Consider the following 25763-nt stretch of genomic DNA (forward strand, 5'->3'; position numbering starts at 1 on the left):
TGCACACATTAACCTAACCCACTGATAATAACTTGGGGCCTCATCCCAGTTCATCATTATTTTGCTCACCATGCCACCTTAGTTCGGACCCAGCCATATGCAATTCAGTCTTGACCCTGCACCAGAGGGAACAGTAAAGCCCGAGCAGCCAGGCCCACCCTGAACCGTAGCACAAGCAACCTAGGACAGTAGTGCAATTAGCTCCTTCAGTGTTCCCTCACGAATAGCTGAGTGTACATAAACGAGGAGAAGGGACCAGTCCTGCCTCTGTGCAATGCCCCTAATATACCTGACCAGACTATTAGCTTCAGTTTGGTGGGTTACCAATAGAAACTATTTATTTAGGAGGAGGGCCACCGATGGATCTGCAAGTGTAGCCTATGTGAAACACCCTGCGAAGGTCATGCCTACCCAGAAGCGAGCAATTTGTCCCCAATAAATCCATCTCCTGAAGCGGCAGGACCCGTGGGTAATGCCATTCGGCAAAGTGCATGACCGGCCCCTGTTTGATGTGGTTATTGAGTCCTTTCAAGTTTTGGGATAGGAATTTGTACCCTCTCCGAGCTACCTCATTCCTGTTTTCTAATATGTTGTTTGGTGATTGTGTTCACTTGGTGAATGTGCATGAGAAACTTGTTACAGCTTGAACTCTGGCTTGGAAGTATCCTCCCTGTACTATCCCTCGCCTATACTTCCCCTGCGGAAATATCTGTCCACCCATAACAAACCCCAACTGAAAAACATCCCTCTCCCCCAACAAAGAATACATTGTAGAATGAAAAAAAAGACTAAGCTTTGGAACGCGACTGTAGAGGGAAATATTAGCCCCTTAGATGTTGAATGTGCAGATAAAGCTCACACCTGTTATATGCCCCAAGTCATGGGAGAGGCCAGACAGGACCCAGATCAAGTTGTACTTCTGCTGTCACCAGGTCTCTTGCTTTCTGACAGTGGTCTCAAGAGCTTTCAATTGGCTGACTCCATCTATTCAGAGCAGTTGAATCCTATTTCGTGAGGTGTATCTTGGCAGCTGCCTCCATGGCCACCAACCTCCCTCTTCTCTGGGGAGCCCTGTCGCAAGGCATGGTTTTGCCAGCTTTTTGGTCATCCTCTATCTAGTTCTATGCACTACCCAGGTGTCAGAAAGAGAGGTTATTTTCCTCATTGATCACTTTAAGTAGTGCTGGGAACAGCATGTACTATTGTTGCATCACATGTATTTTCCGTTTTACCACTAGCAAAGACTGGCGTTGTTGCTGCAGTTTGAGAGTGACATCTGAAGAGATTGTGACGAGATGTACCACACATCTGCTTGCCTGGTTTACGTGTGGCAATTAAGATTGTGTCCCTGTCTGCGAATTTGACGATTCGTTCAATCACAGGCTACCATGGTGGCCCAGGCAGCAGACGGAGGCCAGCAACCTGTGGGCCCTTTCCTCAATGCAACTCCTTTGGGAACCAGGATTTGCAGGCACTTCATTATGAACTGTTTTGGAATCGACCCTTCCGATCCCTCTGAGATGCCCACAATCCTGATATTATACCTTCTGAAGTGCCCTTCTGTGTCCATGAGGGCCTCCAGCTGCTGGACAACCCTTTGGAGTCTGGCAGTCATGGTCTAGAATGCGTGGAGAGTGTCTTCAACCTCAGAGATGTGGTTTGCAGTCTGTCACTCCGTTTAGGGTGTTCCTCACGTCTTGTCTGAGCAAGGTAAGATCTGAACTCCATTTCCCTGTCTTACCATTTAGCGACTGTTGTGATTCCTGGAGGGGCAGCAAGATTGATGACATGGGGGTTTATGGGCACATGTTTTGTCAGCACCTGCACCCTTGTCAGCTTCTGCCTGCCAAGGGTAGATCTTGGCTTTGTGTACATATCAGTGTTCCCCTGTAAAGGTAGTAGTACTTGCTTATCCTTGAACATATGTGTGCCCATGAGAGGTGTGTAGCAGGACACAAAAAATAGGCTCAGCAAATATTGGTTCTGGTATACGGCTAGTTATAACTATCCTGTGCTACCTCAGACTGAGAGATAGGACCATCAAACATCTTCTGGCCAGCAGGCTGATCTCCAGTGCCTCTTTCATAAGTCGAGGCCCCACACTGCAGTACCCCCAACAAGGAACTCACTTCCCCTACAGGGCTGCACAGCCCACAACATTGCAACGATGCACTCTCTTCTGAGTCATGTGCCTTTGTGGGATTCACCTAACCTCTGCCAGTTCCTTTGGGCATTGCAAGTGTCTTCCAGTACAGGCTGCGATTCTCTGCTCCACATTACTACCTTGCCTTATTATTGCGTCCTGGGCCTCACTGCCTTGGGTGCGCCTGCTCCTGAAAGAGGCTGGGCTGCAGGCTCGCATCGCTCAGGGGCACAGCAATTCTCCGTCCACCCGGTTGCCACTCTGTGCTGCTTAATCTACTGCCCTTGCTTGTGTCCACAGTCGTCCAGTTCAGCTCAGTCATGGCCACCCCTTCAGCCCACTGCTGACTTCCATGCAGCTGTGCACCAGGTCATGCCGCAGCACTGTCTTTATTGCCAATAATCTCTGCCTACCACAGCTGCTCTGGCTTTCGGATCCCTGCTGTCACAAATTTTACCAACTGTCCTTCAGTAGGCTGATGGGGATTCAGGAAGCCGTCTGCCTTCCTGTGTGGTGTTGGGTGCTCCTCTTGCGCTATGGATATTGACAGATTAATCATGATGGCAATGGACCTCAGATGAGTGTCTGCCATCTTAGCCTGCTAAGACACTCATCTGGGCTGTTCCTACTCGACTGTCACTACTGTCGTTATGCCTTAAGTTTTCCTGATTCTGTAGTTTCATTCACCATTGTCTCTATAATACTTGACTTCAAGAGTTAGATTTCTCCTCTTTATTATTTAGAATGCCACTTCATTCAATGCCTCTCTTCTCTACACCAATATACTCTGTGCCAATACACTTTACCCCCACTCTACTATGCACCGCTGCACTCTTCGCAATTAAACTCTATGCCAATCCACTCTAAGCCACGGCACTTTACGCCACTTTACTTCACTCTGTAACAATCCACTCAGCGCCATCCCACTCCACATTGCTGCATTGTACCCCACGCCATGCCACTACACTCAACTGCACTCTACGCCACTCTACTCAAAACCAATACACTCTGTCACTGCACTCTATGCCGATCTAATCTGAACCACTGCACTATACGACACTATACTCTGCAACATTCTACTCCATTCCACTCTGCACCACTTTACTCTGCTCCACTCGACACCACTGTACTCTACATCATTGCACTCTACGACACACTGCTCTGCAACATTACACCCTCTGCCACTGAACTATACACCACCCTACTCTGGGCTACTGCACTCTACATCAATCTATTTTACACCACTCTACTGCACCAGTTCATCCTTCCTTTTAATCTTCAGTTTCTTTACCTACACATCATGGTGCATCATAGGTTGCTGGGTAGCTGACCCATCTCCCTTCCCCTTAGTCGCTACATCCCCACTGTCCATCCCATTCTAACCCCATTGAAAGCACAGTACTACTAAGGCAGGACAGCTGATCCAAAGAGCTGAAGAGCCTACAGAATGCCTGTGCCACATGACAAACAAATTCCGCCCTCTAGAGGTGAGAATCCTTAGACACACGAAAAGCAAATATGTTTGTTTAAAGAGTGTTGTTTTTTATATTACAAAAAAACAATCTAGGGTTTTCAAAATAAGTCTCAGAACAAATATTGCTCCCAAAAAATTCAAACATAAAAACGAGAACCTATAGCACAACAATTACTTCCTGTGCTTTTAGCAGACTGGTCAAGAAGCTAAGGGTGCTGATCACAATACAATTATGATCCAAAAGTTGCATTTTTGTGTGAAAACATCTGCTTTTGGTAGAGACTACATAGCAAAAGGGGGACAAATCACTAGCACAGGAAAACCACCCAAAAAGAAATGCACATATAATAATTTTACTTGAAGAAATGACCTTTTTTTAAAAATGTATTTCAAGGAAACGTAGCCAGAGAGCAGTATTTTCTGTAAGGGAAAATGGGTAGTGAGTGGTGAATTGATACAGTCACTATATTTAAACAAATTGAGGAACTTGATGTACAAATGTTGTGGATGAGGACTGCTAACCCCCTTTCAATGCGTTCTATATTGCAAGTTTAAAATACTTGGAATATACCATTGTTTTTGGGCCCACTACCCTGTCCCCTTCTTTTCAAGTAGCCCCAAAAAACCGCCCTATAGAAAGTTCCTTTTGGGTGACAGTGGGTTATTTAATTCATGTTATAAATCGTATCAGTCGCACTTCCTTTATCCCTCCATAACATTTAGATTAATAAATGAGCCATTATACGTTATGAAAAATAGATGACAAATGTACCATTTTTAAAATCATTCCGTAATGTTTCCCCTAGAGTACGTTTCTTTTTTCTAGCCTGCTCTGGAAATGCATATTGGTTGTTGGCCGTGGATATGAATAGCATTCAGTATGGTGCTATATGCTGTGGTTATCTATTTTTGCTTCTCGCGTTTTGTAATTGAATTGCTGTAGTTAACGTATGTCTTTTCATTATTGTGCCCTTTTGATCTTAAATGTATCTCTGTGCTTTTAAGCTCGTCGAACATTGCAACATACAACTCCTTTTACTTGTCGGAATTTTAAGTATTCTTGACGACAATAGTGGGTCGTTTCCATGGTGGTAAGATTTCTCAAGCTTCACTATTGCACAGAGAACAGTTGCAATATGGCGCACAGACTGATCTATAGTCGTTCGACCTGTTTACATGTAGGAGAAGAGGGAGTTAGTCTCGCGAGTGTGTGGAGAGGTACGTTATTAACGGCCCAGCAGGAAATGAAAATAGTGCAGCCGGCAGAAGGGGGCTCTCATAGTACAAGACAGTGTCAACGGTAGAGAAAGGGGTCTAAATAGAAGATTGGTGTGTGCCTTGCTGCCTGAAGTCCTGAGGCATTCGGTAACACTGGCGTACTTAGAGGCAGGCCAACTGTATTTGTCCTGGCCCCTCCTCGAGGGATGTTGACTTTTGCTCCATGTAAGATCACATGGAGGGAAAAACACAATAGCTCACCTTGATACACAAATTGATATGACCTGTGTGTGTGTTTGTGTATATACATATGATTATATCTATATATATGTATATATATATATATATATATATATTTCAGCTTCACAAGACACCAGGGCACCGCACTCCCAGGCGGGTGCTTCCGTTGCGAGGGTGCGCTCGCAAATCAGGTACTGCTCCACCTCCCAAAAGCGTGTCTCCCGCAGAAGAAGGAAAGCACTCACGGAGGTACTTTAAATTATTTATTAGAACTCCAGCAAACTAACTGACGCGTTTCGGTCTGAACCTTTGTCGGAAGGCTTTGTATATATATGTGTGTGTGCGTATATTTATACACACTGAAAAAACTAAGGGCTAAAGTTACGTTATAGTTAAGTGTAATAAAAAGATCTGATTTTTTTTTATATAAAAAAACCTGAGAAATTCCCAGAATAAAAGGTTAAAATCACAGAAATGAGCTAGTTATAGTCAGCGCAAGTGGAATTATGTGATTGTGCAGACTTTGTGTTTGCTTCAGTTTGGCGGGAGATTTGAAAATGGTTCTGCCAGATGGGAGCTAACACATTTTCCTTCCTGCGCAGGTGCCAGCAGGGAGACCACTGTTGAGGTTCTCGGGACATAGCAGGTGAGCTGACCCCAGGGAATGATGTCCCCAGGGTCTTTTTTAAAGGCTTGGGGGAAGGGGGCCTTCCCTCATTAAATACATTGGGCCCTGGGGGATGGGTTCCCCAGGCCTGAATACATCTTACTGCTTTCCTCTTAAATGTACACATCCCATAAAATGCCAACTGGCAATCATTTTTTTGTGCTGCATTCCAGCTGGACTCCAGCAGGATTGCAGCACAATGTGCGGTTTTATTTATTTATTTTGGCCCCTGTGGGTCCCTCTGGATCCCCCTGTTGGGCTCTTGGAGGGAAAGGTATCCCTACACTGCCTCCTTATAATTTCTTTTTTTGTTTAAATTTCAGGGCAGGTGAATAAGTCCCCAATTCCTGTAATGGCAGCCAGCAGCATTCCGCTCATGTTTCTGGCAGCCAACCTAAGCTCACTCCCTCTGGAATCTTCCCATGGGAGCGAGATGGCCCACGGGGGAATAAAGCTTGCGGGGCCAATCTGAACTCTTTTTTAAAATTTGCGCTCCCACAGGACTCTTGCGAGGCCCTCGCGGACCCAACCGTCCAGATATACAAATATATGTAAATCTTAATTTCTCAAAAACTACTGAACTGATTTAAACAATTTTACAAAAAGCACAATCTGCACACCAAGGTGTCAAATTTGGTGTAATTACTTCCAATAGTTTTTGCGATAGTGCTGCTTAAAGAAGTCTATGGAAAATACATAGGAATTTTGCATTTTGAACACCCCTTTTTTCTAGACTCCCGCTTGATGGATCACCCCAAAACTTTCTAGGCAGAAAAGAGCCCTTTTTGGAAGGTATCATGTTGATTTGTCAAACTGTGCCAAAGTAGTTAGCAACAGAAAAAGCGCATTTCCTATGGAAATGCTGACCTAACTATAGCTACCCAGTGGCAACCGACACTGGATAATATTTTATATATATATATATATAATTTATGTCTGTAAATGCGCATAAATACACCTGCACACACACTTTCTACAATCCGTTTGTAGGTGGCCCCACCTGTTTCATATGTGACCCAGTGTGTACCACCCACCCCCCTTTAGACCGGGCCCAAGTCCTTAACAAGCATTTGCAAGGCAATAGGTCTCGCATTTGAGAGAGTTCGTTATTGGTGTTGTAAATGATAATGAATTTTACCCATGCGTTTTTGTTAGCAGTGTTGTGGATGTACGTGGTGTGGAGTGAAATTATGTGGGTTGGATTGTAATTGTTAGTTGTGGAATTGTGTGGGGTGGGGTGGTATGGTGTGTAGTATATTTGTGTAGTGGAATAGTGTGGCGTGGTGAATAGATAGGGGTGGGAGCTGCGGAGTATAGATAGAAAGGAGGAAAGAGATGGTTAGGTAGTATGTGCACGAAGTGGTGAATGAACTCCAGACAGAGGAGCAGAAAGTTTGTAATAAAGAGAGAAAAAAAGTGGCCAGCAGGCTACAGACATTGAAAGAGGGAGCCTCTGTGTTCGCGGAAGACACCCGAAGAGGAAGAGGCTCAAGGCCTGAAGTAAACCACACGAGAGAGGTGAGAAGAGGAGAGCGAGAACGAGGGGTGAGACATGGTACGAGAGAGAGGTACGAGTTGGAGGGGCACTCTGGGTGGGAGGTACACAGGAGGTGGACTACTGCACAGCGTGATGACGTACAGGAAGATAGCATGTGTCAACAGGTATTATTCAGAGGAGATGAGGAGTGTGAGGGAGGGAAAAGAGGAGGCAGTGGGATTGCAAGATGGGAGTAGGTGTTGGGAGTGTGACAAAGAGAGGAGGGGGCAGTGGGTGTGTTGTGGAGAGATGACTGGGTTGGTGGAAGTGTAAGGGAGTGATGGGTTGTATTGGTTTTGTTTGTTGTGGAATTCTGTGGCATGGTATTGTGTGGTGTGGAGTTGTGTAATTAAGTGTAATGTAATTATGTAGAGTGAGGTTGTGATTTATGAAGTTAATTATGTGGAATGGTATTGTGTGTTATGTATTGGCGTGTTGTGGAGCTTAATTATGTGGTGTACTGTTGAAATTTGTGGCATGATGTGGAAAATTGTTGGAGATATGTGGTGAGTTGTGTAGTTATATGTGGTTTGGTGTGGGATTGTGTGGTGTGTATTGGAAATGTGTGGAGCTGAATTGGGTGGCGGGGAACTGTATGGTGTTGCGTGAAATTATGCTAATTGGAATTATATGTTATGGTGTGGAGTGTATTTATGTTGATTGCTGGTATGTGCCATATTGTGCATTTATGTGGGGTGTATTCATGCAGTATTGAGTAGAGCGTAATTGTGTGGTGTGTAATTATGTGGCACTGAGTGGTATTGTATGGGGTGTATTTATGTTGTGTGGTTTAGAATTGTGTGGTGTTTTGTGGAGTTAAGTGGCATGGTTTGGAGTGGTATTATGTGGTGGGTAGTTATGTGGTATTTTGTGAAGTTGAATTTATTTTGTGGAGTGTAATTGTGTTTTGGATTTGAGTGCATCTATGTGGAGTGTAAATATGTGGTGTAATATGTAGCTTGGAATGTAATTATGTTTAGTGGAATTATCTGGCATTGAATTGTGCTGTGTGGAGTGTAACTATATGGTTTGGAATGGAGTGGAATTGCGTAGCAGAGTGTTATATGTGAAGTGGAATTTTGTGGCATAGAGGGGAGTTGAATTATGTGGATTTTATTTGACTGGTTTGTAATTGTGGCATGTACTGTGGAATGATGTGGAGCAGAAGTGTGTGTAGTTTAAATGTGTGGCATTTTATTATGAGATGTGAAAATGTGTTGTGTGCACTGGATGTATGCGGCAGGGAATTGTGTGTTGTGTAGAGAGATAGAGGAAGCGACAGAGTGAATTAGTGAATCTGAGAGTCTGTTACACCTGCCCGTTGCTCTGGACATGCCCTCACCTGCTACTTTGCTCTGCTGCGCGCTTCTTCCTGGGCGGCGTTGAGGAAGGCTCGTGTGATGTCAGTTGCATTCCTCTGACAATCTGAAACCCACGTGAAAGCTTGTTTGACCTTAAGGATTTTAATAGATCTATACCACTAGAGTGACCAACCCATGCTATTTCAGTAAACGAGGCTTGCAAATTGCAATAAGGAGCAGTTTTTAAAAGCCTGTGATAATTGTGCCAATATTAAAAGCTCAGCCACTCGTATTGTTAGAGCGTTTACACGGCTTAAAGCCAGCCTGGTTCTGTGGCCCTTCACATGAAATGTGGAAGAGATAAGCGCGTTCCAATCACCAATTATTAGCCAAAATCGAAAAATCGAAGAAGCATTTCCCGAAGCCGCTTTCCTTACTACTACACCACCACCACCATCGGCTCCACTGTTTAAACACTCTATGCCTAATTCACAGTAATCCATAGTAAAAAAATAAACACAATAGCTTCATAATACTCTGATAAAAGAATTAACTATACAGCACATGGAAACCGTGGATGCACAGAGCCGCAGTCACGGCGTACACTTTGTCTCAAAACTTCTCAAAATCGTACCCAGATAACACGTTTAAACGAATGTTGATTTCACAAACTAAGGTGAATGACGGATATTTTCTGCGCAGATTTTTTTTGAAGGCGCGAAGGCGCTATTGTTTATATGTGTGCGTATTTTGAGGTGCCAAGTTTCGGTCATGCTTTGGCACGGATTCCTATTTCTTGGAAACTCATTGCCCCATCGCTAAACGTTAGAGGGATGTCAACAAAGATGTGTTTGTCATGGATTTGTGATGGCTTGACTTAAATGGCCAAAAGGAATCGCAACAGCGAGAGCCACCACGTGACCTCAGCTCAGGATAATATGGGGAAAAACTGAAAAGATGACATCTTACAAGAGTCGAGTAACTGAAAGGAGGATCATATTGCGCATGTGCAAGAAAAAGAAAATGCTTCACATGTGCTTGTAAATGTGGACCGCGGGACTTGTCTGTCTGGATACGCACGGTCCGGAGTACTAAAAAAATTATGCAGGTGCCGTGCGGTAGGTAGCTGCATATCAAAGCGCACTAAATATGAAAACTGACCATGATCACTAATGGGAAGTGCTTGTCTGCTTATCCCAATTTAGAACAAGTGGTCGCAGGGGCATAGCTAGAGCTTGCCCGGGGCTATCCCTCAGATTGCCGCCCCTTGGTGGGGGGCGGGGGCAGTGTGCTGGGGAAAAAGGACGGTGAGCACTTGAAAGATGTCCGAGAGACATGTAGTATTGCTGCTAATAGTTACCTCGATCATGCAAGTTACATGCACATACATGACATGGTCAAAGATAAGTCAAAAGCTGCCAGATCCCAAACACACATTAGATGATCTTCATTGTGCACATACTAATAAATGAAATGAAAAGCAGTTCTTAATGAACATTTGTTTATGTGCGCTTTCCACGAGGCCTTGGCACCACGACAGACATCAGAACGTCTTGCAGTAATTATGTTTCATTAATCCTGCACCTAGAATTTGTTTTCCATTTTATCTGCTTAACAGTTGCAATAATTCCAAGACCATTTATAAAAGTTTTAAGTGGCGCTGATAGTGTACTGCAGAATTATAAGTCAAAATGCCATTTTTAGTAAGTCGGATAACTTTTCCTTGGCTAACATCAGGATAACCCTACATCTCATTTGTTTCGCAAGACAGCGTTACTTTCTTGTGACTGCGATTGAAGTAAAAAAATAGAAGCTTTATATTATCAATGCTATGTAAAAACATTACATCATACCACAATGAGTGACTCGTACTTCTGAAATTTACATTTCGCAGTGGGAATTTGAATCATACAAAATATTTTACATTTTCATGCTGCCAATTTGATAATGTTTTAATTTTGGATCAAATTAAAATAATTTGGCCAAGAACGTGTAAAATATTCGGGCATCTTTTAGGACGGTTCTAAATTCTCTCGTACATCGGTGTGTTCGATCATGATGGTGAATTGTAGAGTAGCTCCATCGTCACTGAAGCCTTGCAGGAGTAGTATGGGGCATCAGCTGCTACAATTTGGTATGGCATTACGTAAGAAGGCAAACCAAATCTGTTGTTTTTTTCTGCATTCACGATGCAGAACATGGTGGTGCTGGTCATGGAAAAATGATCAATGGCTGCTGACTTTGGCACTGGGAGCCAGGTTCCAATCTTGACTAACCGGCCCAAAATATTGTGATTCTGGGAAAATAATGTAATTTCCACGTGCCAAACAGCTAATGAACTTGACCTTGAAATGAAACTGTGGCGCAAGTATAACCCTTCAATTATACCATCTGGTCACCTTCGCGCCATATTAAAAAAAACTGCAAAAGAAAGCACTCCCTGGGACAAACTTTCCAGTGTGTGGAACCCTGGCTGAATAGTGGACTAAATAAGGCCCTGCCCTACCTGAAACCTCCTTCGCACTAGGTGTCTCGTGGAAAACCCGGGTGGCACAGAACGTTGGGGAACACTGAAAAATGTAAATTAAGTACTCACGTAGTTTAAGAGGTGACGTCAAAGTTGGCTGCACGTAGCTGCAGGGTCAGTAGTATCAGGTCCTCGACGCTCCAGTAGCTTGTCTGTATGAGGCCGTATTTAGTTTATAATTTAGAAATAGTAAGGGCGGCTGCAATAATTCGGCGGGGAGTAAATGAACAGCTGAGCAACAAGCAAGGCGGCAGCCCGGGTCAGAGCGAGGTGCCTGCAGCAGTATTGTAAACGCCGACGGCGCCATGATTCAAATTGCGGCGCGGCCGGCGCCACCAGCAAAACGGCCAGCAGGGAGGGGCGGCACCTTCCTCAAACTACTCCGCGCTCCAGCAGCAGGATGTGCTGCAAAGTACTAGCACAACCTGACTGGGACCGCCCTTCTAGTCTTTGGTTCATGACGTCAGGCGTCAGAGCCGTGCCGCGGGTGAATGTTCCCAATAATACATTGTGATACTGCACTAGTGAAGCTGAGTGAGGTGAGGCAGCCATTATCACAGCGCACGCAGTCCACGACACTTTGTGCTTTCAGAGTCACAGTAATTATACGTGACAATGCATTTTAGTGCGGTAATGCAGATTGCCACACTGAAATGCATTCGTAACACGCCTGATGCGTGACACTTGACAGGACTGCCGCCGCGGCTGCAACGGGCCTCCAGTGCCGGCCCGCGCGGCCGCCTCAAAAATGGTGCCGCCCGGGGCGGACCGCCCCCCTCGCCCCCCCCCCCCTCCAGCTACGCGGGTGAGTGGTCGCCATGCTGTGTGTTACAGCAGCACGGCCGTGAAGCGGCTGAGAGCGAACGTATGAATAAAGCTCTAGGGCATGGGGAATTGGAGGGGGGTAGAAGAAATGGTACCTGAGCAAAGCTGGTGATCAATAGTTAAGGGGAATTAATCTGTAGTTGAGCAATGCTCCTCAGCTACATATTGAAGTGATGTGTCGGGTGCACAAACCAATCAGGAGCCAGCAAGGAAGAGCGACGCTGGAGTCAACCTATGGGAAGCAGCAGGCAGGATCAAAGCCCTTTTAGAAAATACAACATGTTTTGCAGATAGATAATGCGCGCTGCCAGGCTCGCCCTAAAAAAAGAAGTGGTGGGACTAACCAAGTTAGCCAGCATGCAAGTGACATCACAACACATGACATCACTGCACATTACATCACAGCATGTGGCATCACAGGAAGTGTGATCACAACCCATGACCTGGCAGGAAGTAACATCACAAGAAGTGACATCAGACCTTAAGACCTCACACATATGTTTAGCAGGATGTCATGAGTACATTTGAGTTCTTTGCAATATTTAACAAATGAGATGGTTGTGCCTAAAAAGTGACGCAACTCTGTGCCTCAATTTATACATTTTTTTTTAACTCTGCCACAAAGAAATTGGCAACAAGGAGAAATGCTGCAGTATATCTGTTCTACTTAATTGGTTGCAAAGTCTGCATTTTAAAATACCTTATGGGGTTAAGGAACCTGCGGCAAAGATCTTTGTGTGCCCAGTAAATCTCAGAGAAATAATAATGGTAAAATAGCTTTGGAGGTTAACATATTTGCTGGAGAGTTCTATGTTTTGCATAGACCCGGTTTTGAATCACAGTAGCATAGAGGGTAAATATGTTTCCTGTGAAGCACATCATGTAAACGCAAATGACAGATTATCATTTAATGTAGATGGGTAAGTGGGTTACTGCTTTTAACACAGATGTTTTTGTTACTTGCATTTCATAAATTGTAATCCATCTAATATAGCACAGTGAGCTACGAAGGACATGTGACCCCTGCACCTTGTAACCCTCACTGTCCTATGCAACACATCCTGTACATTGATTAACATGTGATTTATTGTCAATGTATAACGTACACATGTGATGTAAAGTGCTCTGCCCCCCTGCATTAAGATGAGTTGCACTATAAAAGAAATAAAACCTAAGAGTGGTATTTAAATTTTTATTTGAGTAAATATTGCGACAGACCAACACATCTGACATACTTACAGTAAATGAATATATCTTCCTCTCTTAAGTACTTGTGAAGTGATAAGCTGTGTGCCTTTGTTTCCCCTCCATTACATTTGTATAGGCGTGAGGCTCCAGACAGCTAAGCTGCCAGCAAATACTCAAACGAAAGGAGGCCTGAGGGCTCCTTAAATTCACCTTTGTTTTGGTTCCCTGGAACCATTTTGCCATGCTGTCTCCAGCATATACTGTTGTTTGAGGGGATTGATATTAATGTAGAAATCAACATTTAAGAATAGTGTTTGTGCTAGCCGTTCTCCACTCTAATTGTGTGTGCTACAATAGTTTGTTCTTAAATAGGTAAAGTCAAAGTTGCATCCACTTAAACTGAATTATCTAATCAACAACTAATACAGCTGTGATCTTTTTCAGGGGTGTTGAGCCATACGATAAGCCTAACACAATCTATGTGGAGCGTCACGAACCAAGCGGCACCTCCACAATAATACGGAGTACAGACTTCTTTCAGTCATGGGAAAATAAAGACATCATCATAGAGGATGTTGATGACTTTCAGATACGAGAAAAGTACCTATTTGCTACAAAAACGTTGGTAGGTGAACAGTAAATATAAGTGATCACACAGCCGATTCAGTAGTCTACTAGTTTCATGCCCCATCGTGCTTTTCTATAACCAGATGCCTTTACATTTCATACCAACTCTGTTTTTTCATTGCAATCGACAATGCTCTTAGCTCTGCAGGCACTTCTAAAAGAGGTTTCATACAAAGTTGACTAATTGACCAGATAATGCCAATATTCTTAAATGATCTGGGCGATGAAGATCCTTAAGCTAAAAGACCTGTATGCAAAGGATATCTCAACAGCCCCTTAGTTGTCCTCATCTGTGGACCAGGGCATGCTAAACAAGTAGTTTATTTGTAAAATAGTCTAAACTGATTTAGAACACAAAGCAGGATGCCTGTTTCCGGTCCAGGGAAGACCTGGCTTGGCAGTTCGTTCTGGACTGTTCCCATGAGACACAGGATCAAGGCTGATTTGCATATAGCTGGGTCTGAACTGGGGTGGCGAAGTGAGCTAAAGAACGATGATGGATTCAACCCAGATCTTTGAGTGGGGGTGAGTGTCTGAAAAGTTTCAGCGCTCCATTCATCATCTTCCTGTGTTTGCTTTGTTCGCCCTAAGTTGGCAGGGTATGCCCAGTCATGGGTCCCTTGCTCACTTTGCCACTGGATTCAAGCTAGCCTGGCTGAAGAGGGGTGTTACCCTGAAATCAGTCCCAGGATGCTTGGTTCCGGTCCAGGGAAGACCTGGCTTGGCAGTTCGGTCTGGACTGTTCCCATCAGATCCAGGGTCAAGACTGATTTGCTGGGCGTGAGTGTCTGAAAAGTTTCAGCGCTTCGTCCATCATCTCCTTGTGTTTGCATTACTACATGCATTGCCTACAGCAAACACAAATACCTGCAGTCTCCCGTACTTTTGCTAGTAGAGGCCACTTTTATTTTCGTGCCGACCCTATTTTTTGTCCCAATCCGGGCCTGGTTGTATGGTACAGAGTGAATACCCACTCATCTGGGGCATAGTCTGGTGATAAGTCTTTAAGGAACCAACCTAATTTTGACCATTATGCTAGTGACTATCATTGGTTTCTCATGATAAACCTGCCCCTCATTGTCATTTTGCTCTGCCACCTTGGTTGATGTTTTTATTTTTACAAAGTGCCTCCATTTTATTTATTTGATTGCTTCATTGATTTCTAGCTGTCACTTCTGCTTAATCAACTCTGCCCATTTTACAACCCTGACTAGTGTTTCAGAGCAGTGCATTAAAGCATCATCTTAAGCACTCCTTTTTCAGATGTTGTGTAATTTAACGTGCAGTACTAAAATTTTTTGTTGTCTTTCCACAGCATCTCTTGGGCAGCCACCAAAAGTCTGTTCAACTGTGGGTTTCCTTCAACCGCAGTCCAATGAAATCTGCACAATTTGTAACAAGACATCCAATCACGGTATGTAGTATCCTTACATTTTCTCTTCATTTGCAAATATATGTACGCAACGAGTTATGGTGATTTTTATGATTGTTTTGAATAGGCCTAGATACTTGTTCTTGTGCAATCCAGATCTTACTACGCAGATAGTATGAGAATGTACATTTTCTAGGAGGACAGAGAAGCAGTGCATTAGTCAGGGAGGGTAGTTCACAAGTGAGAGTTTTTTTTTGTTGATTCTCTTTCTTAAACATTGAGAATCAACAACATCAGGTACATCATGGTGCATATAAGTCTTTATTACATTCTAATAACATTCTGATCTGTGCATGAGTCATTACTTGTAAGTTGTTACATTATTCACGGCGACGGGGGGGTCATCATGTGTGGGAACGTTTGGGGGGGGTACAGACATTATCTCGATACACATTCCAGTCATTCCAGATGGAGAACCATTTTTGGGGGCATTCTCGAGCTACGTAGACAGTCTTTTCCCTGAACATGCACCAATCCATGTCCATTTTCCAGGCCTCTATTTTTGGCGGGTGAGCGGCCCCCCATGGCTGTGCGATGTTCCACTTAGCTACCATAATACCCAGTGTAACCCATATGAAGTGTTTGTTGTTGAGGTCTGTGGACACATTCAGGAGACATTTCTCCGCTTCTGGGCGAATAGTAAGTGTGAGTACCTCACTGAGGACTTTGTGTATTTTGCGCCAATATCTTTGAATATGTTCACATTCCCACAATATGTGCATGAAGGTTCCCTCATGTCCACAGTGTCTCCTGCAGTCTCCGTCCCCTGCTCTCCCCATTTTCACCAGACATGGCCCTGTTACGTACACTCTATGTAAAATTTTGAGCTGGACGAGCCGTAGCCTAGCCTAGCTGAGATGGCCACTTACCGTAGAGAGGCCACTGCCATTCTCCAGTCCTTATCATCTAGCACTATGCCGCCCCTTCCCCATTTCGTTCTTGTGCGCTGGAGTTGATTGCTGGAGTTGATTACTGGAGTTATTAATCAGTTTTTGTATGTCCGTGACCTAGCAAGTGAGAGGTTTGAGGAAAGTAGAGTAAGGTGATGGCGACTTGGAGGAGTAGAGGATGTGGAGGCGGTTGTGATAGAGACGGATTGGCAGTAGAGAATGGGAGGAATTGTGAAAGGGTGATAGAGCGGGTAAGGGTGTGTGTGTGGCGCAGATGTAAGACACAGTTGCAAACTGATTGGCCTCAGTGAAGGTGAGGAAAATTAAAATATTGAGTAAGGGTCCTATATGATTAGGAAAAGATGAACATGAGGTGATAATGTGTAGGTGGATGCATAAATTGCAAAGCCTGAAGAACAGAAGCCTACTAGGGTTTGTTCGATAGGGGTGGGTTGAAAGACAGATAAATGTGAGCAGATCGCCGAGGAACAGTTGACGGGCATTTCCGTGAGAAGTTTGAAATGATGTAATATTGAAGACCATGCAGGGATAAGATACTTCTATTTAGAGATTACAAAAAAAGCTGTGTAGAGGTGAATGCTGATTATGGAACTGAAGATACTGTGTAGTTTAAATCTGTAGGAGGGTGGGAGGCTGAAAATAATTATTGAGATGTGTGATTTAAATAGTTTTTGGTGTGATCCTGTTCACCTTCTCCCATATGATGCATTTGTTTTTCTAATAACATTTTTTGGCATACCTAACTAACCACATAGATTTCTTATATTTTTGTGTTATGCTGAAAGATCAATGGGCGCTAACAACCTTTTTTTCTGTTAGGAATATTATATAGCTGATGCCTCAGAAGACCAGGTGTTCGCATATGTTACACAAAGTGACAACCGGACGCACCTTTACATCTCAGAAGTCGAAGGACTGAAGTTTTCGCTCTCCTTGGAGAATGTGCTCTATTTTAGTCCTGTCGGAGTAGGCAGCGACACGCTGGTCAGGTAAGAGTGAGTGTGTACAACACAACTCCTTCGAAGTGTGCTTCGTCGCTTAAGTGACTTCAAACAAACTATTCCTTTGTAAATGCTAGCATTCTCATACTGTGGAATTTCTTTTAGTGGTTATATTCAGCTGACAGCTCATGCTATTATTTCCTTCTCAGACAAAGTATTTCATAAAACCGAAGCCCATCACTAAACTCTTTTTCGCTTTTACGGACAGAGTCGATATAGTTGTGGCTAAAGGATTATTATTCAAAATATCGAGTGTCCTAGGATAAATATAACCTAACTTGGGTGTTCATTGCCAAAGAGTCTTTGTTTTTATTGTTCTTTGGGAAATCTCTGTTGATGCTTTGAATTAAGGGATATTATTTATTTCTATGATGTGTTTGCTTTCTTTGCCTCATCATAAAAGAAGATAGCTCCCGTTTAATGTGTACTCTGCACAGAAGCAGTGGCGTTTTCTCCTCAATAACTATTGAGATACTGTAGATCGATGATCTGTTTAAAATGCTGGGTATAGTACTCTATTTCTTTTCAGCCTGTAATTGTTTTGAGCTCATTACTTTATTGATATTTCACATAGTTACAATAGGAAAAGGGCATTGCCCTGTGATACTTGGTTATTATTAACCCACACATCAATATCTCGTACAAATCGGTGTTACTCATCAGGTCTTATTCCTCTAAAAAACTGTTGTTCCCTAAATCAACCAAGGATTACAGTAGAGAGGATAGGGGCGGGGAAATTGTTGCGGTGATAGGGTGAAAAACAAAAGACGTAAGAAAGAAAGATTCTGCATCATCATTTCCTCATCGCAAATGCCCAGTGTTGGTCAACCCGCCCATATAGACATCCTGCATATTCTTTACTGACCATAGGTGTTAGAGAGAGAAGGAACGAGCGATTCTTTCTGCTGTCATGAGCTGAGACGTTTTAAGGGATGGGCAAAATGGGCTCTGGCCCAGGGCCCCAGCCTTTTAAATGGGGATCCTGATAGTGCCAGGTCTGTTCTCCACACAGTATTGCCCTGATGTCCCTAAATGATTCTAAAACATAGATTGTTTAAATACCACTTTCTTTTCGTTTTTTTTTTTTTAATAGGGGTGAGGTGAGGGACTCTTTTACAGCCATTATTATTTAGAGAAATGTTGTCTTTATGTATTCCGACGCCATGCCACATCCACAAAACAAACTCCTTGAAGTTCGAAACAGGACCTCACAGAAATGGCAGTGGCTCACAGGGATTATTTGCAACAATATGAGTGCGCTGCTGCCATATTAAAATATTGAAAACACACTTAATTACCCCTGATTGTTAGATGGAAACACATTTAAGATTTAGAATAGTGTTCCTGTAAACTGTCAGTGGCCTAGCCAAAGACAACATGGAAAAGCTGAAATTGGATCACGAACTCAAAGCTGTTCCAAACAGGGGCCCCAAAATACCTTTGTTCCAGGGCCCCCAAAATACCTTTGGTCCAAGGCCCCCAAAATCATTAAGATGTCCCTGATCATGAGCAGTCGTGTCATGCTTGAGCAGTTATGGGCGAACCCTGCGAGTGGCTCGTTAGCCGCTCAATAAAACAGCCTCGTGCTATCCTTGTCGGTGGTGCTCTATATGGGCCGGCATTGAGTACCTGCACTTCTTTCATTTGAAGGGGAGAGCCCTTGCACCTCTCAGCACTACTAAAATACATATAATGGTACAGTACCAGCACTTCTCTGGAGCAAGCAACTACTCTAAACAGTCAGTACATGCACTTCTAAATTTCTATTTATGCACTTCTAGTGGGTATTTGTCCTCCAGCCATCTTACTGCTTATAACAGGAATCTAGGAGCAGCTAATTGAAGTTATACCTGTAATTAACACTTCGAAGTCTGAAGTGTAATATCCACGATAAACCCATCCTTCGTGGCTCCTACTTTCCCGGATCAGGACTTTTCTAAATCGAGATTTTTTCTAAATCGAGATTATTTTCACCGATTTTACTATCGAGTTTGCTGCAACTGGCAACATCTTTTACAGCGCTATATTATTTCAGCACTATTTTCATCTACCTGGAGATCCAACTTCCACTGCAGGTTCAATTGTTTCAGTTTCATTATACTAACAAATGTTAGCAAGTTAGTTCTGCTGTCAACATATGATGTATACTAAAAGTAATCTGCAACAAAACATTAGTTATTGACATTTTCAATAAAAACATAAGCAAGGTGTATTATTGGATTATGTAATTCCCAATCCTAAAATACAGTTCTAGAGTGTGGATATTAAAACTAGTGTCTTTGAGACTTTATATGAACAGAAAAAGAGCCTTCAGAAGTACTACTGAGGGAGGGGCTTTGGTTCGGCCACATATTAAGGGCTAAACCATGGCTATTTCAGAACTAGATGTTCCTTCCTGGGCTAACCGCAGTCCTAGCGCCGAGACACCCCTGGGTGTTTGTGCGCTCAATACATTTTATTAACATGTTTTGTTGAGCACAATGTTTGATTGAGCTGAAGTTATGTTCTTTAATTGAAAAAGAGTGCGTGTATTGCACTTTTTGGCTTGTGGGAAAGCTTATGCTCAAAGCTTGACTTAGTTTGTTAATAAGGCAAGCCACTGCTCAGGGTTATCTGCCTCATCTGATTATTATGAAAAGTTACAATAAAAGCAGTAAGCCTGACATATTATGGAAAGTCACATATGTTAGAGTCATTAGGTACGTAAGAGTGTATTGGTTTTACTCATAATAAAGCCTGGAGAGAAGTATTGTGTTATAGGGAATCTCACAGATTATCATAATAGGCAAGCGTTTTGATGTTTGTTACTTCCTCTGACAAACAATGGGGATAGAAGATTTGCATGTGAAAGTACTTGTTGGGCTCTTAGGATAGTTAGTAGTTTGCTTTGCCAAGAGTTATTGCGTGGACATTTGTTAATTTGTGCATATGTTCGATTTTTTAATGGTTGCCTTTTGGAAAAGGTTACACTCCATATAGTAGTCCTGAGTTGGTTATGGTAACATACCAATGATACAATTATAGACCTGATAGATTCACTGGGAAAATGTATATATATGCCATAGGTCTGATATGTTTATTATGAAACATTATGACAGTAAACCGTGTGAAAATAATTTGTTAAAGCCAATAGGTCTTCAACAGTGGATTATGATCACACTGTGTTGCAGGCTATAGAGGGATATTTTGCTACATAAAGTCTCGCACATTACTGTGGTAGGCAAGGGTTTCAGTGTTTGTCACCCACTCTGACAAACCCTTTGAATTCTCGGTGTGATATTCCTGTTAAGTGCATTTGAGAGTGGTGACATATTGTTATGCCAACAGTAGTTGTGTACATATTTGTAATTGTATTTCTTTATGCATGAGTTTAGCCATATTCTGACCACTTCAGTAAGCCTGTGTTGGTTATGGTGTCAGGTCAATGGCAAAACATATGGGCCTAAAGCCTTTGCACCTTATTGGCTCATTGTGAAACGTTTTGTCAGATTCCATATGCATGATTTGTTTATTTATTTCTTTTTTTAAACTTTTTATTGCTTACAAGCAGACAAGGCAAAGAGTACATTAAATCGTTACTACATATATTGACGAGCATAAATGTAAAGATCAGTAAAGCAAATAGGACATGAGATTAAAAAAAAAAAAAAAGGGAGAAAGATACAAAGAAATTAATTCCCTAATACAAATTTTTCTATTAGTAAAAAAGAAAAGGGAGTTGTGAAAGTTTCTTTCAATAGTCATACGAGATATGTTATACTAAGAGCAGTAAATGTCAATTCATTAAAGCATAATAAAAGCATAATATTTGTCTATGCTCAATAATAAATAAATAAAAAATAAAAATAAAAAATGAAGCATCGTTGTTCCACAAAAATTCCCCAGTTTTTTTCATGTTTACTTAATGAGCGAGTTCCCCTAATCTTTGCTAAAGCTAGTTCCATTGAGTGGATCTCATTTACCAGTGCCCACCAATCCCAGACTCTAGGTGATTCAGAGTTGGAGCGATTATCTGACAATATAACTATGACAGAATTACATCAAGCCATGGCTCTATTACCTGTCGGAAAAGCGGCAGGGGAAGATACAATACCTCTTGAGATATATAAATCATGCTCAGATGAGCTAGAACATATTTTGCTGAAAGTTATTCAATCTGTAGGTTTAAATGGAAAACCCCCCAAATCTTGGAATAGGGCGAAAATAATATTCTTCCTGAAAAAAGACAAGTTGAAAGAAGAAAGAGGGTCATATCGCCCTATTTCTTTGATAAATACGGACGCAAACATTTTTGCAAAAATTATAGCATTAAGATTAGCCCCTATTATGCCCCAGATTATTAACCCACAGCAACATGGGTTTATAACGGGGAGAGATACCACAATACACGTTAATATGGCTATCACGGTATTTGATGTAGCAGAGACTGAATCCACCCCACTCGGTATGATTCTTTTAGACGCGGAGAAGGCTTTCGACCGAGTGGGGTGGGACTTTCTCTGGTGCACACTGTCCAAAATGGGGTTTGGGGGACAATTTCTGCAGAGCATACAGGCACTTTATGATAATCCAACGGCCTGCACTAGCTATGGGGGGCTGACCTCTCCAGACTTTCTAATCCAACGTGGCACTCGTCAGGGATGTCCCTTATCACCCCTTTTATTTGCCCTTTCATTAGAACCTTTTTTGTTAGCCCTCCAGTCCCAAACCCAGATTGTACCCTTTAGATCAGGCTCACAGGAACTGAAAATAACAGCATACGCCGACGATATCGCGGTCTATTCAGAAGATATTGTGGAGGCACTAAAGGGAATTGCCCTAGAGGCCGGAAAATTCAGGAAAGTGTCTGGCTATAAACTTAATTTACAAAAGACGCAAGTCATAGCTAATTATACCCCAGCGGTGATAGTACCTGAGATCTGCAAAATCGCTACTTACCTAGGGGTCAAAATAACGGCTAAATTACAAGAAATTAACAATATAAATTATAACGAACTAACTAAACTCACTATTTTATCAGTAAAAAAATGGCATAGACTACCCTTGAACATAATAGGCAGAATAAACTTATTCAAAATGAAGGTATTGCCTAAATATGTGTATCTATTTCGATCTATCCCACTGGCGCTAAACAATCAGTTTTTTCAGAAACTCGATGGAGTACTTAGCAGCTTTATCTGGGGCTATAAAAAAGCGAGAAGGTCTCTGAATCTCATGAAAAATAATATAAACGAGGGAGGGCTTAATTTCCCTGAATTTAAACTGTATTTTTGGTCCGCTTTTGTTATTCGCCTTCGCTCTTTACTTAACGCAGGAGGGGCATTATTCTTCCACTCTTTTATGTTAAAATCCGATTCAAATATGTTTTTGTTTAGAACAAATGACCCCAATTACTACAAAAGGGTTAGATTTAAGACCGCAAGAGATATCACAAAGACTTGGGGGAATATACTAACCTTTTGCAAAACTAGTTTTTTTCACTCAAAGTTGCCGCTGTGGGGCAATCCGGGCCTTCCAAGTATCTTTCACGACAACATCGCACACTGCTGGTCCAGGTCAGGAATTACTGTTTTAGGGGATCTATACGGCACACAAGGATTCTTAGACTTTAACACCCTGAAATTGCTATACGACTTATCTGAAAACATGAGGTATAAACATCTACAGCTACATGATTATCTAATTAACAAAAAGCAAATTTTGGAGGTTTTTGACTGTGATATCTGGACCAGTTTATATTCCTTAAAAAATAAGTCAGTAATAAGCGAAGCCTACAGACTCCTAATCGATTTTAAATCAAACGATTGTGTAAAATTGGCTGATAAATGGAGCAGACTGTTGGACTCAAATATCACACCCAAACAGATAGAGTGCTCCTTGACAAATATTAATAAACGAGTACGTTCATCGAGCCTAAGGCTTCAACAATTCAGAACAACCTGCATGCTATATTACACCCCCGAAGTAATCTCTAAATGGTCCGCTAATAATTCCTACAGTGATCGCACAAAATGCCCTAAATGCTTTGCTGATGCAGCTGATCTGGGACACATGTTGTTTTCCTGTCCTAACCTTAAGGTCTTTTGGCTCGATATTCAGAAGGTTTTAAAAAATGAAACCGATCCAGCTGCCTACCCTTACGGCTGCTTCTGTTTTGTTAGACACCTATCTTGTCTCTATACCACATGCAGCCTTGGCCACAATACTTATGTCATGTGCCAAGCTAACTCTGGCTAGAGCCTGGACCTGCTCTGAATGCATGATTTGTTTATAATGAAAAACTATCCTAAAAACTGTAGGCATGCCTTACTGTAAAAGGCATGTTTTAGAGGCAACCAGCTTTTAAGCATGGATTGTTATTACAGTTTTCTAAAGCCTATAGTCAGGTATTTTGTTACATGGAATCACAAATTACCATAATAGGCTTGGATTGGTAACCCACTTGAACAAACCATGGGTACAGAAGAATTGACTTTATGATAATCCTTATTAGGCCTTCATATGAGGGATTTTATATTGTTGTGACTGAAATTTTGTACATATTTTCAATTTTTTTGTTGTTTACAGTACACCTGATGATTGCCTTATAGGAAAGCCTATGCTCAATAAAGTAGGTCTGAATTAGTTATGGTAAGAAAGCCTCTAATAAAGGGTATAGACATGATTGATTAATTGGGGAAAGGTTATGTCAGTTGTCATATGTTGGATCTGCTTATTATAAAAGTCATGACAAAACAGTAGGCTGGATTTATTTATTATGCAATGTATATGTAAAATCCAATAGGAATTTTAGGTTGGATTGTTTTTATCATGTTTGAAGCCTGCAGGCTGGTATTTTGTTACATGCAACCTTACAAATGATATATTCAGGCAAATATTTTAGTGTGGACTCCTCAATTTGACAAATCATAAGGGTAGAAGATTTGCATTATAATAAGTTTTGCTAATATCTCTTCTTAGGGCCGGACAGGCAAAGTTATCCTCCAGAATCATGTAATTTAAAAGAATGATCAAACCATACATTTGTATGTAAATACGTATAAATCTACTTGTACAGAGGGACTTTGGGCCAGCTCTCTATTTCCATTGGGGTGTTTAAGTACAACTATACACTACTCACTTCAGTGACAGCACAAAACATTGGTCAGTAGGTCATCCCACTTCATCCACAGGCTCTCGCTTTCTGAGTGATTGCATTTTTTTGTTCACGTGTGCACATCTTGCTGAAAATGAGTATGCTTCAGTGCTAGTACTAGTCCTTTCGTTTTCTATTTTCTCCTTTGTATAGGTCCCCTTCCACTTCATCCTTTCTGTTTTTATTACACTTTTTAGAGCATACCACAGCTCCCCTGACATTGCCAGCAGGTTGCTTAGCTGCCGCCCATTTCCCTACAGCGCGCCACATCTGGCACAGCCTCTAAATCAAGCGACCATCATGGAATGGCATTGTCCATAGTGTTTTAACATTCCACTACGCCAACACTTCTTTGGTTCTGAACATGGCAGCGATGCAGGGAATTTTAAAACAATAATATACTGTGTCCAGTACCATTACAATAGAGCCCTGTAATTCTGTGTTTAAGTTTATATGTTGTTGCAAGCATATACCCACCATGTATTTGGGAGCATATTTCCTATTTCTTACTTTAAGTCTTAATATATCTTTCTTATGTTGAATTTGTGTGTGTGTATTATTGTGGTTGTGTAAGTGCGTAAATAAAATAATGAATTAGTGGATGGATGAATGTGGGCATGAATGCAAAGGTGACTGACCAAGAGCATGTATGATTTTTTTATACTTTATTTTCAATTTTTCTATTTGTATTCATTACAGTAGCCACTTTGTAGTAACATGATGCATATTTCCTGAGAAGAATATCTAGAATATAACAAGAGAACAAACCTAAATACATTTCCAGAGCCATTGAGCAAGACGTTATAGACATATTACAGTGGGGTACACATACACGTAACTTAAATTGTTCTCTTTGAATTAGACCAGTTTAGCACGAATCATCTGGCATAAACACATTTCACACTTATATTGTATATCCAAGTACTCTTTGTTACCTTTTCAAAGCTAGAGAAGAAGTGTGAGAAACAACACATTATGCGTTCATCCCTCTCCTTTGTCTAAGCTTTCTTCCCTCTCTGTTTCCTCTGTGGCCCTGCCTCTGAGGTATACCCGATATGGTTCTCAGATGTCACCGGTATGCAAGTTGGTGTCCAGAGGGCATTTTAGTTCTTGGATTGCATATTGCAGTATGGCAGGTCAGTAAACCACTCTGCTAATGTAGGTAAAGCTCCCTTCATCCAGCGCATGGCCACTCTTCTTTTCGCGAGCATTATGCCAAGCGCAACCAAGCTGCGGGTTGTCCCGGGCACTACTAAGAGGGCAACAAAGGGTGTGATAGTTAGGGGTGTTTCAGATATGTCCTATAGTGCCCTGATTACAGCCTCCCAAAACGCGTGAACCCCGGGACAGTCCCAAGCCAAGTGAGTAAATTTGGCGCCCCCTGCCTCACATCTCATACAAGTGTCATCCTCCCTCAAACCATACCTGTGTAGTTGCGTCGGAGTGTAATAGACTCCGTGGAGGTATTTGAAATGGATTAAACCGTGTCTACCAATTTGCGAGATTAACTTTGTGACCGAGCAGAATTCTATGACCA

At 42.2% G+C, this 25763-nt stretch overlaps 1 protein-coding gene across 1 annotated transcript in view; it reads left to right on the plus strand.

Moving 5' to 3' along the window:
• SORL1 (sortilin related receptor 1) overlaps positions 1 to 25763 on the plus strand; it is an 852839-nt gene that overhangs the window by 175452 nt on the left and 651624 nt on the right. The window contains exons 6-8 of the mRNA XM_078682321.1: positions 13565 to 13745; positions 15063 to 15161; positions 16910 to 17079. Coding sequence (XP_078538447.1) covers positions 13565 to 13745; positions 15063 to 15161; positions 16910 to 17079 — 450 coding nt within the window. The remainder of the gene's footprint in view (positions 1 to 13564; positions 13746 to 15062; positions 15162 to 16909; positions 17080 to 25763) is intronic.

This window comes from Lissotriton helveticus, chromosome 3_1 (assembly GCF_964261635.1).
Source record: "Lissotriton helveticus chromosome 3_1, aLisHel1.1, whole genome shotgun sequence".
NCBI lineage: Eukaryota > Metazoa > Chordata > Amphibia > Caudata > Salamandridae > Lissotriton > Lissotriton helveticus.